This window comes from Sinocyclocheilus grahami, unplaced genomic scaffold, assembly GCF_001515645.1.
Source record: "Sinocyclocheilus grahami isolate Dianchi unplaced genomic scaffold, SAMN03320097.WGS_v1.1 scaffold92.1, whole genome shotgun sequence".
Taxonomy (NCBI): Eukaryota; Metazoa; Chordata; class Actinopteri; order Cypriniformes; family Cyprinidae; genus Sinocyclocheilus; species Sinocyclocheilus grahami.
In genome coordinates this window covers 2,783,109-2,798,727 of record NW_015505271.1, presented here as the reverse complement: position 1 = coordinate 2,798,727, position 15,619 = coordinate 2,783,109, and the positions used below count along the sequence as shown (strand labels likewise).

The 15,619-nt window shown below is 37.6% G+C and overlaps 1 protein-coding gene across 4 annotated transcripts in view; it reads left to right on the top strand.

Moving 5' to 3' along the window:
• The first annotated feature begins 1,297 nt into the window (after nt 1-1,297).
• The window catches only part of eeig1b (estrogen-induced osteoclastogenesis regulator 1b), a 43,798-nt gene continuing 29,476 nt past the window's right edge, over nt 1,298-15,619 (top strand). For 2 of the 4 annotated variants that reach the window (XM_016275154.1, XM_016275150.1), the window contains exons 1-3: nt 1,298-1,428; nt 1,679-1,725; nt 1,869-2,153. In XM_016275154.1, the coding sequence (XP_016130640.1) occupies nt 2,008-2,153 (146 nt within the window). In that variant the 5' untranslated portion in view covers nt 1,298-1,428; nt 1,679-1,725; nt 1,869-2,007. Of the gene's footprint in view, nt 1,433-1,678; nt 1,726-1,868; nt 2,154-15,619 lie in introns of all 4 variants that reach the window. The other 2 variants (XM_016275152.1, XM_016275151.1) reach the window with 2 other exon arrangements.

Here is a 15,619-nt window from a genome sequence, read left to right as displayed (position 1 = left end):
AAGCTGGTGTGTGGTGGGCGTTCTGGCGCAATATGGCTGCCGTCGCATCATCCAGGTGGATGCTGCACTGGTGGTGGTTGAAGAGATTCCCCCTTTCTATGTAAAGTGCTTTGAGTGCCTAGAAAAGCGCTATATAAATGTAAGGAATTATTATTAAAAGCAAACTGTGATATTACAAGCAGCTTGAAAGTTAACTTCCATGCAAGTTACAGGAATTAAATAATCCCATTGTGGGAAAGGCTGCACATTTGTTGCCTCAGTAGACCTACTGTGTAGAGTAGACAGGGCAATAATTTAGCGCTGACTCAATGACTTACACAGAGCTTGTCTGTTCCTGTCTTCACCAAACTATATACTGTACTAATGAAATGATTAGTCCTGTATCTCCACAGTGAGAATTGCTTTGTGTGTCTTCCCTTGTGAACTCATTAAACTGGTGTACTAAATCACATACTTTAATATTTTGGCCATGCAGCAACGAACAATCCCTGCAATTGAGCTGAATAACAAACAAAAAAAAGCTGTCTTGTATTTTTTTCATTGTTCTGCAATAGCCAAGTTTCCTCTCAGCCTGCAGTGACCTTACAAGTTGTTATCAAGTTCCTCTCAGCATCTATGGTGGTGGTTCCAGCTCAGCATAAAGATGTTTCATTTGCACATTGAATTGCCCTTCAAAATGTTAATATCACATCTCACCTTTATACACAAAACCTCTAAAATATGGTTACAATTTAAAAAAAAAAATAATGATGCGCCTATGAAGGTTTTTATGTTCTTAAGGAACAAAGGTCATATGTCTACATTTTGGCACATTTATTTATAATGCACATTAATGAACATCAGTATAAAAATACAAATGTGAACATGCTGCATTATAACAACATCACAAATTTACATGCCTAGCAGGTAACACAAAGACATCACAACAGTAAAGCAAATATAAATATATTACATTATAATTACAAGTACACCATACTCGAACAAAACATTGTGCACATAACAAATTAAAAGTAACCACAAATTAGATTTGCCTTGAGACACTTTTAAAGACACTGGTAAATCTTAAAAATACAAAAATAATATAATAATAATGTGTTCGTTATGAGTTCACTACTGCTAGAATAGCCAAGTGTCTTAATTTTTTTCTTTTTTGAAATGAATCCATTTTTTTAACAACAAAAAAAAGAAACATAAAATGAGCTACCTACAAAGCAAAAAAATTAATATATGATTAAGAAGTCTTTAACATTGGTTGAAGTATACTAATGATTTACATGCTATTATATTCTACTTCCAGTCTACCTTTGACTCAACGCTAAACAGTTGATACGATTTACATCTAGTTAGTCATTCTATTGTGGGTCGCTTTCTAATTTGTTCCGTCCAGTGATTTCTGTCCTGGCTGCCATGTGAAAACTGTTCATCGACGTAAGTACGTTATTCAAATGTCTATTCAAATTTTCAGTTACGACATTGGAAATAACAGGCGACTACTTTCGATTATTAGAGAGAAAAGTCAAGATGATGGTCATTTCGCTAGATATTGTCATTAATTCTCAAAAAAAACATACTACATGTTTCCTTGGTTATATGCCAGTGGTTACCAGAGATCTTTACACCTGGATATAATAGACTTCTTCAAGCTAAACTAACTCTCCAGGGAATGTTTGCTTTTCAGTAGAGACTGTAGCCTTCTCACTTTGCCGTCCCTTTATTGGTTTTAAGGTAAGTTATGATATACGTTTTAGTGTTTACTTGGTATAGTTTCCGTCTGACCCGTGTAAGTGTGATGTTAGTTTTTATTTAATTTAATTGCTTGTTTATTTTTTCTCTCCCCTGCCACTCTGTGTTCCTCTGGACATCCTCAGTCTTCTCAGAGATGCTGAGCCAAAGCACATGCATTGAGATTGAGAAGGACTTCCAAGCACCAGATTAAAAAGCTGCAACCACCTCCCTGTCTTCATCTACCTCTGCCTTCAAACATCCAAAGTCCAGTCTCAAAAGAGTATGGCGTTTTTAATTAAAAAGAAGAAGTTCAGGTTTCAGATACACTTCACCCTGGAGGAGCTCACGGCTGTGCCGTTTGTGAATGGGATGCTCTTCTGCAAAATCAGACTGTTGGATGGTGGAGACTTTTCCAATTCTTCATCCAGGTAAGATTTGGGATTCTCTCTGACTGTATTGGGCCATGGTAATCATGGTTTCTGCCAAATAAAATAGTTGCTGGGGCAGTGGGGCAGTTGCTTGTTGTTGTCTCACTCAAGTTTGTGACACTATAACAAATTCCTTGTATGTGCAAACATACTTGGCAATAAAGCTCATTCTGATTCTGATTCTAAAGCTGTGGTAACATTTTCTATTAGTCTCCACTTTTATAAAAATGCAAATTACTGTAAATTCTGAATTTACACTCATTTCACTAACTGTGGCAACTGGTGATATTTTGGATTAACTGTGAATAAAAAATGCTCTGATTGTTGATGAATGATGGTAGGCATTGAAAAATGTTCTGTAGAGCTCTAGGATGGGTGGAAAGTCATTATTTGTGTATATTATTATAGATTTAGCTGTTGTCTTTGGCATAGGTTTCATTAAGAGCACTTGTTCAGACCTTCAGTTTTTGCTCAGCCCGGCCTGTAGCACTGAACAATTTTTGAGCCCATTTAAAATGCACTTAGAAGACCACACAGGTTGCTTTAGGGGTCTCACTCACATCAAAAGTGAAGACATTTTTTAAGGGTCAGGGTCAAACCACTGCCATTCTTTAAATTGTTTACACAGGTAAAGGTTGTGCTCTTTTAATCACTGCACACAGACGGCCTGAATTGTGCAATAATATCAATTTTCATGATTTCTTTTGTTCGTGACTAATTCTAAACATTTCTGCACTTGGACTTTGGTTTAAGATATTAGCACACAGATGTCAGCAGTATGGTTGTTTATAAATAGAGGCTTAAGCCCTTAGTGGGTTAGACTCACAGTTGGGGTAGTCTGATCAGTCTCAGGCCAATTAGAAGAATAAAGGTGCATTAGTAAATCTGAGTGAATCAGCAGTCGTATATGTTGACCAGCGGGTTATGATTCCAACATGTGAATTCCAAAATGACTTTTATTGTATGAATCTTGCATCTGATGTGTTCAGTGCAGTGTGTTGACATTTTTAAAATGTTTTACTTTATCCTGGACTTTGCGGCTGAGCCATGTGATATAGAATAGGGATGGTCACAATTAGATATAATCTTTTTGTTTTTATTTATTAAAAACTAGTGCGATATTTTCTAATATCGATCTTCTGCAAAGCTCTCTCTCTCTCTCTCTCTCTCTATATATATATATATGTATATGTACTTTTATTAATCAGGGATACATTCTATTGATTAAAACTGACAGTAAAAACATTTCTAATGGTAGAGAAGTTAATCACAGAATTTATCACAGTTTCTACAAAAATATTAAGCGGCACAGCTATTTTCAAATTTGATAATGAAAAGAAATGTTTCTTGAGCACTAAATCAGCATATTAGAATGTTTTTTAAAGGATAATGTAACACTGAAAACTGGATTAATGGCTCCTGAAAATTCAGCTTTGCCATCACAGGGACTAATTACTTTTTAAAATATATTAAAATGGAAAACAGGTATTTGAAAAGTGTAATCATATTTCACAATATTGCAGTTAAAATAGATTCAGCCTTTATTTATATAAAATAAAATTACATATAAAAAAATAAAATATGTATTTTTACATAGTTAGATTTTTTAATAATAAAATGTCACCAAATTACAGTGTTTAGTTGATTAGTGGTACAGATCAGATAATCCATCTAGTCAATTTCTACATTGCTGAACTTGAAAAACTAACACAGTTTCCTTCACAGAGAGCACAAGAAAGAGCAACTCTAGAGGCCAAAAATGTGCCAGTCTATTTGAAGTTGTCTTGTGTTGTGAAGTTGTTTTAGTGGCATATGACTTGGGGGTGGTATATTGTGTGGGCGCATTGACTTGCTAGTGGTACCAGGCACAGAGAGTGCCCTCGTTCTGGTGCTCCGCATTTATTCTGCACAATGCCCTGTGTATCTGACATGAGGAGGTAGAAGAGGGTTATCTCATAAATGTCCCAACACCACCATTCCTCAGATGGACTGATAGAGAAATTTGATTGCATCGATAGCAGGAACAGTGCGTGTAGTAATTTCAAGGAATAGAAAGTGAAAAGACAAGAGAAAGATAGGAACTAAAAATGGAATTCAAGATTGATAAGAGGAGTAATGCACGAAGAAGAAAAAGAAGGTGAGAGAGAATGCGAAAAACAGGACAGAGACTTCAGTGATGGTCCAAACAGAGAGCCATTTGTCTGACCAAGCCGCGGTACTGTTTCCCTCTGCCCTCCTCTCCTCGCTCATTATTTTCTCTCTTTCTCTCACACGTTTCTTCTTCCTTCTGTCCTTTTTATCAGTGTGGATTGAGTTCATGCAGCACTTGATTGACAAGAGTAAGCTCTCCGAGTCATGGCAGCCCAAGGATGCCCCATATTATTACTAGAATCAGTAGCATCAGTATCATTAAGATCTTGCATCTTTAAGCTGATCTCAGACTCGTTCTGCAGCTTTTCCACGGTTCAGTTTTGCATAAGGTATGGATGAAATTGGATCAACGTGATGATAAAACTTTGTGAGCTGGTTGATGAGGATGTGGACACAGAAGTCATTAGTTTCCAGGGGCTGTCCAGGCTTGCTGAGAGGACAGAGGGCAGTGAAGCTTGAAGGAAGAGAGAGTGCTGATAGGGCTGCTTTTTAATGGTTGGCCTGCGCAGAGGTGGGCGCATGCAGTTATAGGTCCCATTCAGACATTCACAGTCATGATACGTGAAATACATCAACTGATGTAATCCGTTATCACTGCCACTGGCTGGCCATCTTTTTTTTTTTTTGGTGCTTCTTGTTTGCGATTAGCATTCAAACCCTAAAGGATCTTGCTGAAAGATTGTAAACTGAGTTATATATCATTCTTTTCCTAAGGTGGATCATTATTGTGGTAGAGGTTATCCAGAAGCAGCGGTTGCTAAGGAAACTGTAGTGTGTGCACACGTGCCCTAGTCTCAGTTTTTGATGAAATTGCTCTGTAATTGTAATCATTACAATGATGCTCATCTCTCTTCCTTCCTGTTCTGTTCCTCTGCCTTCCACAGACGATAAATACTAAGCAGCTGTGTGCTTTTGATTCACACGGGTTTATTTCTGCACAAGCTTTAAGGCCTAAGCTAAATAACTATAATGATAACTGTAGCTACAAAGTTTAAGTAAACATTCTAATTCTATGAGAATGGGGAAGTCCGCACCAGACCATTCAGCCAATAATAACCACACCTGTCTGACCAATTAGCAGAAGTTGTCTATTTCCTTAATGGATAATAATAATACAAATTTTTTTTTGAGTAAATATTATATAGAATATTGCAAAAATTCTGAAATTAAGCGCTGAACAAAATATGTACTCAAAATTGTATCAAATAAAATATGCATGATTCATTATCCATAAAGGAAATTACACAAATTCTGTCCAATAAAACTCTCTATTTACAAAAGATGTCAAATAAATGATGTTCTTGTGAAGAATCCTGGGGAAAAATCCTAGTTTCTACAAAAATGTTTTTTGTAGAACATTTTCTACAAAATTGTTTTCAGCACAATTGTTTTCAACATTGATAATATGAGTTTTTCTTGAACACCAAATCAGCATGTCATCTCAGAATGATTTGCGAAGGTTTATGTGACACTGAAGACTGGAGTGGTTGAATTTTCAGTGGCTGCTGCAAATTCAGCTTTAAAAATCTTTTCAAAACCTTTCAATGGTAGTATACACATGCTGGATATATGTAGACATTGACCTTAATGTGTAGATATTGGCATCATTCACTGAAAAAATCAAATCATTGACCACTACATTATAAAGCCGTTTTTGTTATATTTAATCTTTTGGTGCTGATTGATGTTCTTAAATGAACAAAGAGAAAGCTGAAGGAAGAAAGGGGATCCAGTTTCTCTCTGCTCAATGTGTGTTATTGGGACCATGTCGGCTTTGATAAATCGAGCAGAACCTCATTCTTGAGATTCCACTGGAAGAGTTACACCCCGGAACAGATACACTGGCTATGCTAAAGGACAATGTGAGATTATGAAAATAAATCATTCTCTTTTTTCATTGCCTACTACAACCCATTCATGTGATTCATGGCTGTTTGTGTTCGGTATTTTAGCAACAAGGTATCAAACGAAACCTTTGAAAATACAGTACTCACAAACACATCCACAATGATCGCTACAGCCATGCACATGTTTAATGAGCATGTAAGTTAAGATGAAAGGTAGTGAATTATTATTTTGTGGATCATCTTTTATGGTTAAATTAAAACTAGAGCCAATAAACAGAGTAGGCTGTAATATGGTTATTATGGTTATGGTATGGTGTTTCTGGCTTTCTCATACACTCAGAGACACATTAATGTCAATTCTATATTTATGTCATATATTATACATCTTATCTGAAACTCCAGATGCAGTCCATTCATACACATAGGGCATAATAGTTGAAATGAGGCTCTTATCTCTCTCCCACAATGCATCACAATTTATGTCTTCGCTCCCTGGGTTTATTTTTTTCTCCCCTGCTTGTCTTATTTCTTTTTTTCACAGACATAAATCAGTCCATAAGATAGGTATCAGGGTGTTTCAGAGTTCAGGAGTTCAATTCTTACTGTGACTCTGACTGTGCACACCATAAGGTTGCTAGTTCAGTTCATGGCATGTTCTGTTGGCTTGCTTATGCAGCAGAAGCGGGCAGAGGGACAAGGGTCTCATCCCATACTGGCCGTCGTGTTTTTGGGCTACAACAGCTCAATGAGATTAGCAGCTGAGTCTCAGCAGTGCACCTGCTCTCAGCGTGGACAGACTGAGGCTCCTAAACCACCTCCTGTAAACACTTCATGAGACAGATTGCTGTGAATCAAACAGATGCAGGTATACAGTTGGTGTGTCTTGCATGTACTGTAAACAACTGGACTTTGCACCGTCTGACCTTCTTTTGACATCAGCTACTGTGTCCTAGTGATCCATTAGTCAATTATTAGTGGTGCTTGCTGTTACACATCCAAACTTTAGCACATGAGTCATCCTTAATTTAATCTGCTTCAAATTTAAATTATACCCTAAAATTGTGCATTTTGTTGAGGAGAGATGTGCTCGAACTTGGACTTATGATTTTTTAAATTTAAGCTTAAATTGTGTGTTTACATGCACAACAATACAGTGTCAACTGTGAAAAATATGCTTATTTTAAAAAGGAAAGAATACCAGGTGAATAGGTGTACTGTAAACGCAAAATGAGGTCCCTCTTGCCATATCAGTACTCCCTTACAATCTCGAACAGAAAAATTCCACTTCTATTTTCAAGATTTTAAGATAAGAAAATGATTGTATTAGTACTACAAGGAAATTTCTTTGTTACAGTAGCAGCACTTTATCATTCCTGTAGCTCAAACAGTAGAGCACGAAGTTAGTCACAGCATGAGTTCGATTTCCAGAGAATGCATGAACCTTTATATGTGCAATGTGAGTCGCTTTGGAGAAAACCATCAGCCAAATGCGTTAATGTAAATGTTGTAAATGTATGTCGTTTCAATTTTTGAGGCCGATTAGAATCTTTAAGGCCCTATTCTCACTGTTAACAAGTTGCTTATTAGCATGCATATTACTATAGCATATTGGCTGTTTATTAGTATTTATAAAGCACATATTAATGCCTTATTCTGCATGACCATATTTTAGATCCCTTAAACCTACCCCACACCTAAACTACCGAAAAGGAGTGTATTGAGGGAAAGTGAATGTGTTCCCTATTCTAAAGTGTTACTGATTTTTTTAAAAGTTTTTTTATGCTCACACTGGGAGCATAAAATCAGTAATATTGTGAATTATTATTATAATTTACAAGAACTGTTTTCTATTTTAATGCATTTTAAAATGGAATTTATTCCAGGAATGGTAAAACTGAATTTTCAGCAGCAATTACTCCAGTCTTCAGCATCTCATGATCCTTCAGAAAGGATTTCAATATGTTGATTTCCTGCTCAGGAAACATTTTCAAAATAGTTATTTCTTCTCAACTTTCTCCTAAATAGTTGAAACAGAAATCTTTTATAATATTAAAGATCTTTACTGTAAATTTTGGTAACTTTATTGCATCTTTGTATTAATTTCTTTAAGAAAATCTGACTTTCGAACAGTATTATATAATATAGTCATTCAATAAAATATGTACTATAAAACGGAATTTAAATTATACCCTAAAATTGTGCATTTTGTTGAGGAGAGATGTGCTCGAACTTGGACTTATGATTTTTTTAAAGCAAAGTTTTCACTTGACTGATGATAAAACTCGCAAAAAATCCCTTTTGCTTAAATTGTGTGTTTACATGCACAACAATACAGTGTCAACTGTGAAAAATATGCTTATTTTAAAAAGGAAAGAATACCAGGTGAATAGGTGTACTGTAAACGCAAAATGAGATCCCTCTTGCCATATCAGTACTCCCTTACAATCTCGAACAGAAAAATTCCACTTCTATTTTCAAGATTTTAAGATAAGAAAATGATTGTATTAGTACTACAAGGAAATTTCTTTGTTACAGTAGCAGCACTTTATCATTCCTGTAGCTCAAACAGTAGAGCATGAAGCTAGTCACAGCATGAGTTCGATTTCCAGAGAATGCATGAACCTTTATATGTGCAATGTGAGTCGCTTTGGAGAAAACCATCAGCCAAATGCGTTAATGTAAATGTTGTAAATGTATGTCGTTTCAGTTTTTGAGGCCGATTAGAATCTTTAAGGCCCTATTCTCACTGTTAACAAGTTGCTTATTAGCATGCATATTACTATAGCATATTGGCTGTTTATTAGTATTTATAAAGCACATATTAATGCCTTATTCTGCATGACCATATTTTAGATCCCTTAAACCTACCCCACACCTAAACTACCGAAAAGGAGTGTATTGAGGGAAAGTGAATGTGTTCCCTATTCTAAAGTGTTACTGATTTTTTTAAAAGTTTTTTTATGCTCACACTGGGAGCATAAAATCAGTAATATTGTGAATTATTATTATAATTTACAAGAACTGTTTTCTATTTTAATGCATTTTAAAATGGAATTTATTCCAGGAATGGTAAAACTGAATTTTCAGCAGCAATTACTCCAGTCTTCAGCATCTCATGATCCTTCAGAAAGGATTTCAATATGTTGATTTCCTGCTCAGGAAACATTTTCAAAATAGTTATTTCTTCTCAACTTTCTCCTAAATAGTTGAAACAGAAATCTTTTATAATATTAAAGATCTTTACTGTAAATTTTGGTAACTTTATTGCATCTTTGTATTAATTTCTTTAAGAAAATCTGACTTTCGAACAGTATTATATAATATAGTCATTCAATAAAATATGTACTATAAAACGAAAAAAATAAACAAAAATACTGTTCAATGATCGAATACTAGGGTAAAAATTGAACAATGTCACAGAGACAGTTAGGTGTCAGTAATGCAGATGTATTAAATACTGGGCAGTGGGCAAAAAGGAGTTTTTGTGGCTCTCAGTGGTGCACCGAAACATAAGTCAAGAACTATCTCATCATTTTCTCAGGAATTCATGAGTCAGTGGGCATATTGTGGGAAAATATGGAAGAAAGTGGAAGATGGATAAAAGGTGAGCTCCATCTGGAAGTGAGTTTCACACAGAAGTAGGTTAAATGAAGTCCTGGGGGAACAGGAGGGTGGAGGGACAGAGAGAATGAGGACAGGCTTTACTTCTCAAAACATGACTGGCCCTTTTGCTTCGGTCACAAGAAATAGTTTTAGATTAGTTTAGTTTTTTAGGTTTTTGCTTTTTTGTGGCAGACTTTATTTCTCATATTGTATATATTGTTTGTGTGTATGTGTGAGAGTTACGCTCTCGCAGTTCTTTCACAGCTGTGTCTTATGTGCCCTGGTTTTGCGTAGTCACCGGTTTCCAGGGGGTCAAAGTTTAGTTGCAGGGTTTCACAGACAACATAGCTGGGAATGTACACTTAATATACCTCCCTTCCCTTCATGCGATCCTCCTTTCCTCACACCACTATATGCAAACACTCCAGTGCAGTGTCTTGACAGCTTTAATAAACACATCTCCTTCACCTCAAATCTTCAGTCAGGCTGTTTAAAACTCACTAAAAACAGTGCAGACTAAGCCGTATTATGAGCACAAATAACAGACATTATCTCTGGCGTATGTCCACACCTGTTACAAAGTAACTGTATATAAATCACAAGTCTTGATATTGTATAGCCTGCTATTATGAAAATACAGCCACACCAACCAACTGTTTTGTTTTTTTGTAAGCTTGGGACAAAACTCATACAATACGTACAGTCCCAAACAGGACGAAACATGATATTGTTACCATTCTAGTGATTCTAGTACATTCTTCACTCATTTCAGTGTCAGATTCTTTATATCAGTGTACTCCCATGGCTATTTTGTTGCGGTACATTGTGGGAGTAATACTGTCTGATAGATTTGGGTTATATGAAATGAACATGTTTTGGTACTCTTGCACAATCAAAGCTTGCACTAGCATCTGGATACATCATTACACACACCAATCCTAAATCAAAGCCTTTGTTCAGTGACAACCTACCACAGAAAGAAAGAAAATTCCTCGGGTGAATAATGACTGACATTAAGCTGGCAGTAATGTTCCACCAGTACTTTATCATTGTTGTTTCTGTTGGCTTGAAGTGCCCATTTAAACATTCAAGAGAAGGAATTACTTAGTGACTTTGCACCCTGCTGCCCTTACATTTTGTTCTTTATGCAAAGTTTAGTCTGCTTAGACTTGTCTTTTTTTCTCTCCTCAACAGTGTTTCTGTGGTTTTCCCTCTGCACATTAAGACGCTAATCATTGTGCTTTATCTTTGATCTCTCTTTAATCTGTTCCTGACCACTTCAGATGCATTTGCTGTCATACACTGTCTGAGCTCTGATTGTGATCTCGGAGCAGTAAATCCCAGAATTTGCTCTTCAGTGGAGAATTCGTCTTTACCATTATAAACATACATTTTTCTCATTGTGATGTATATATGAGTGAAACAGCATCTCAAACGAGAAGGGCAGGACTTGATTTTGTCCATCTGAAATCTCCCTTGCCTTTCATGCTAAATGTGCTTGCACACAATTTAGAGACCGTGATATGCTGTTTAGCATTCCTGATAACACGGATTTCTAAATGACTAATCACTTAAGTGTGTAGCCCATTGGCTACATGGAGAACATTACTGTTAGAGTATTGGTAAGTTTATTCTTGCCTGTTTTATGGGGAATGCCTGACATAGAAAGGACGATTAGCTGAATGAGAACACAACTGGCAATTTTTTTACTTCCTATAGGGTTAAAACCATTCAGATGATTATTTAATGCTATACTATGCATTGTATGTCCAGCATATGACATCAGATCTGTCTAAAATTGTACATAATTCACAAATGATCTCTTTGACTTTGAGGTTGATTTATGCCATTTGACATTGAGTTTACACTCTAAACAGGCTTGGGCTGACAAGTGGCAGAAGAACACTTGGATTTCATCTCTTGGTCAGTAACAACAAAAATGCCTTCTGGCCTACAGAAAGCTCCACAATTTCCCAGAACTATTAAGAGAAGCTGAGAATAATCAACCAGTGGCTTAAAGTACAAAATGGTTTGTATCTGTCAATCCCACAGCAGCGCTCTTCTCTCCACCCCTTCATTTTCTTGCTTGTTTTCTTTTTGGGTCTCTCCCTCTATGTCAGCTGAGAGAGCCTGAGTCAGACTGTCAATTGTACAGCTCCTCCAACCACAAACACGTGAGAGAAAGAGTAAGAAGGAAAGGAAAAATAGGCCTGTATAGGGTGATATCAATAAAATGTGATTAGCATCAGGAAATACTGTACATGCTGGAATCTCTGGGTGCTATAAAGATCTGGAGTTGATTTCGAAGATATCAGTTTAGTCTGTGGTATTTTTTTTCAAGCATTCTGTTTCCATCAGTTTTCAGGTGATCTTATATTTGTTTGTTTTCATGCAACCAGAGCTCCCACAGCAGCAGCGTTTCATATCGTTTCGCTCTCCATGTAATAGTTATTGGCAATATGCCACTCTCACAAAGAGTGAGCTAGGTTTTCTCATCTACATCGGTCTGTGTGTGTTTCTGGCTCTTCTCTTACGGTCTGGCCTGTCCCATGTGTTCTGATCCATTCCAGTGGAAAGAGAGATGACTGTAAATTTGCAGAGAGCCTGGAGCCTCTGACAACAGTTCTCCATTTTGACCTCCAGATTTTAGCTCACAGTTGAGAGAGCAATGTTCAACTGATTACTGATTGAGAGCGTTTAATCATGCTCTTTAAAGGCAATTTGTGTCTTTATGTCACCTGACCTCCTCCACACCAACCTTCTGAACGCTTTCAATCAGTAATCAATTAAAGTGAGGTTTTGTTGGGAAATGCTGTCCACTTACAGCTTTAAAGAGGCTCTGACCTCAAAACCCATTGATTAGTGCCTCTGTTCCATAGATATCTAGAGTGTGTCATACTTCAAGGTTCGTTACATGTGTATAAATCATGTAGGACTGGTCTCCAGGCCTTCTTATGTCTTTTACATAACAGCTAACATTGATAATATCAAAGGGCCACTGGCTGTTATTTGCATAATTTCTCAGAGAGGAAAAGGTTATTATCCAGTGTTTTGTGTGTCAGGGTCTTTGTGGCTATTTCTGTGGTTTCTGTAGTTGTGTGTCTGAGGATCTCACATCTGTAGTCTGTTGATGTAACTAAGTGAGATCTCTGCAACACCAAAATGGACAAACACAATGCTTCCTGCTACATTACATCTAATATTTAGCTTGTTTAAAGAAGATTTAGACAAGTCATCTCTTTAAAGGGGTCATATGATGCTGCTAAAAATAACATTATTTTGTGTATTTGGTGTAATGAAATGTGTTTATGCGGTTTAAAGTTCAAAAAACACATTATTTTCCACATACTGTACATTATTGTTTCTCCTCTATTTTTTCACAAAGCTCATCGGTCTGAAAAGCGAGGTGTGCTCTGATTGGCTAGCTATCCAGTGCGTTGTGATTGGCCGAATACCTCAAGTGTGAGACGGAAATGTTACGCCCCTCACATACTGTTGATGTCGTGTCCGGCAGGAGCGACGAGACAAAAACATTAAAACCCATTACAAACGAGGCAATTGTTGCATCCAGTGGGGACATAATTACTGATTATAATGACTTATACTGTCTTTTTACACGTTGCGTTGCATTGCATCGCGCCGCGTAAACATAAAACTCTGTCTGCATTTGTGATCGGAGAAATGACAAGCAACAAGTGCTACTCTACTGCCCAAAACTCGCGTTTGAATCATCAGTGGCAAATCCTTTAAATGAAAACTTACTTGCGTGAGTCAGAACTGCCGGCATTGTAGTCAACTCTACCAGGATCAGTAAACAGTCCTCCATAAAATGTGCTGCACACATCTGGATATTTGGGTTAAACCGTTCTAAAACAGTGTGGTAAATATAACTTAACCACTGATTTGTAGTCGTGTCCTCTTTTGGAAGATCAAACAAAGTAGTTTCGCTTTCACAACGAAAAACACAGCGGCCTAGCGTGAGGGGAAGCCCTGGCTTAGCGTGTGCTGAGGCCGGGATAGAGTGAGCTGAGGCCGGGCTAGCGTGAGCCGAAGCCCCGGCTTAGCGTGTGCTGAGGCCGGAATAGAGTGAGCTGAGGCCGGGCTAGCGTGAGCCAAAGCCCCGGCTTAGTGTGAGCTGAGGCCGGGATAGAGTGAGCTGAGGCGGCGGAGTCGAGAACGGCGCGCCCGGCGGATGCGACGAATGAGCGGCAACCACATGTGACGGACCCCGGGCTGGACTCCACTTTGTCCGCGGTGAAAGTTGATGTATTCCCTCAGCGACCAGCACAGATAAGCTCTAGGCATGACTAATCGTGATGATGATATCGTCCTCTTTTGGAAGACCAAACAAAGTAGTTTCGCTTTCACAACGAAGCACACAGCGTACATGGCTGCAGCGTCAACAATACTACAGCGAGAATAAAAGTTACGCCTTCTTTCTTTGCGTGAATATTTGGACGGCGTTATGCAAATCTTCCCACATAGTGAGGTAGATATGTGGGGGCGTGTTAGAACGAGCCATTTTAGGTAGGTGTGGCTGACTCTGAACTTTGATATAGAATATCTCTTTGGATTTGAGACTTTAGTCTTTGCAAATTTACAGATCTTCTTTATGCACCAAGAGCTTGTAACACTCCAAAGTCTTGAAATCGCATCATATGACCCCTTTAAGAGAGATCAAAAAGAAAATATTTTGCTGTTCGAAAACCTATTGAGCTGCATGCAGATTTTTAAGGCATCATAGGAACATCCCAATATATTGGCTGTTACAAAATATAATCAAAAGGGAAAATCATTTTAGCCAGGTTCTAAGGAGGCTTCACATTGTTTCTGTCCCAAAATGCATTGAGAAAAAGAATTAAATCACAAATGGTGTGCAAAGTGACAGAAATGTTAACTATAAAAAAACTTAAACGTTTACCTATTTGTGTCATGTTATTTGTACATTTAATTAGGGTTGGTACGGAAACTCGATACCAATATGGCACCGGTACCTAAGTAACCGGTATGTACTAGAACCGAATCAGAATGCAGATTTCGGTGCCATGCCTGAGCGATTGATTTAAATATTTGTCCTCTGGTTCTCCGAAACGGATGTAAGAAGCATCATCAACGGCACCGCAAGTGAAAAATAATTTCCCGACTGAGAAAATGCATGTGAACTCAAGTCGGAAAGCTCTAATAATACAAATCCAACAAATCTTTGTAGTAACGAGAGTGTCCATGTTGTTTTCACATTCCGACTTAAAAGCACAACTCGGGAAATGAGAGCATCTGAGGAGCGAGTGAATGCAGTAATTATACTGGCTCTGATGGCAGCAGGTAGCCTTCTGTTAACTAAGCTAAACATGCTTAAATTAAAATGCCTAAAGCTAAACTTCCCTTGTATTCACATTTCTAAACCTGTTGTCCAACAAAAGAGAACATTATAACTAGTGCTGTGTTTGATACATCGATACGACGATGTATCGTCACATAGATTTGACGATACGAGTATCGATACAGCTGGCCCTGTATCGATATTGTGGCACGTGTGCAGCAGTGGACCACGCTTAATTTAAATACAAGAACAACGTTTAAAATTGAGTAGAAAATTCTAAAAAAATAACGAATAGCGCATAATATATAGGTTACAACAAGGTTTAATCTGGCCGCAGAGGAACACAACCAGGGTTGCCTGATATAAAGAGACATAATCCCCGAAACAGAGCTTCCCACCTGCGCAATACGGAAATATCTGCTAAGTGTGCTACTTATCTTAGTTAGCCTGCCAACCATGTGCTCGCGCTCTCTCTCCACTGTGGATAAACGCGCTTGTTTTCTGAAAACACTGGCAAGCTTGCAGTTTAGCGATCTCCACTTCAG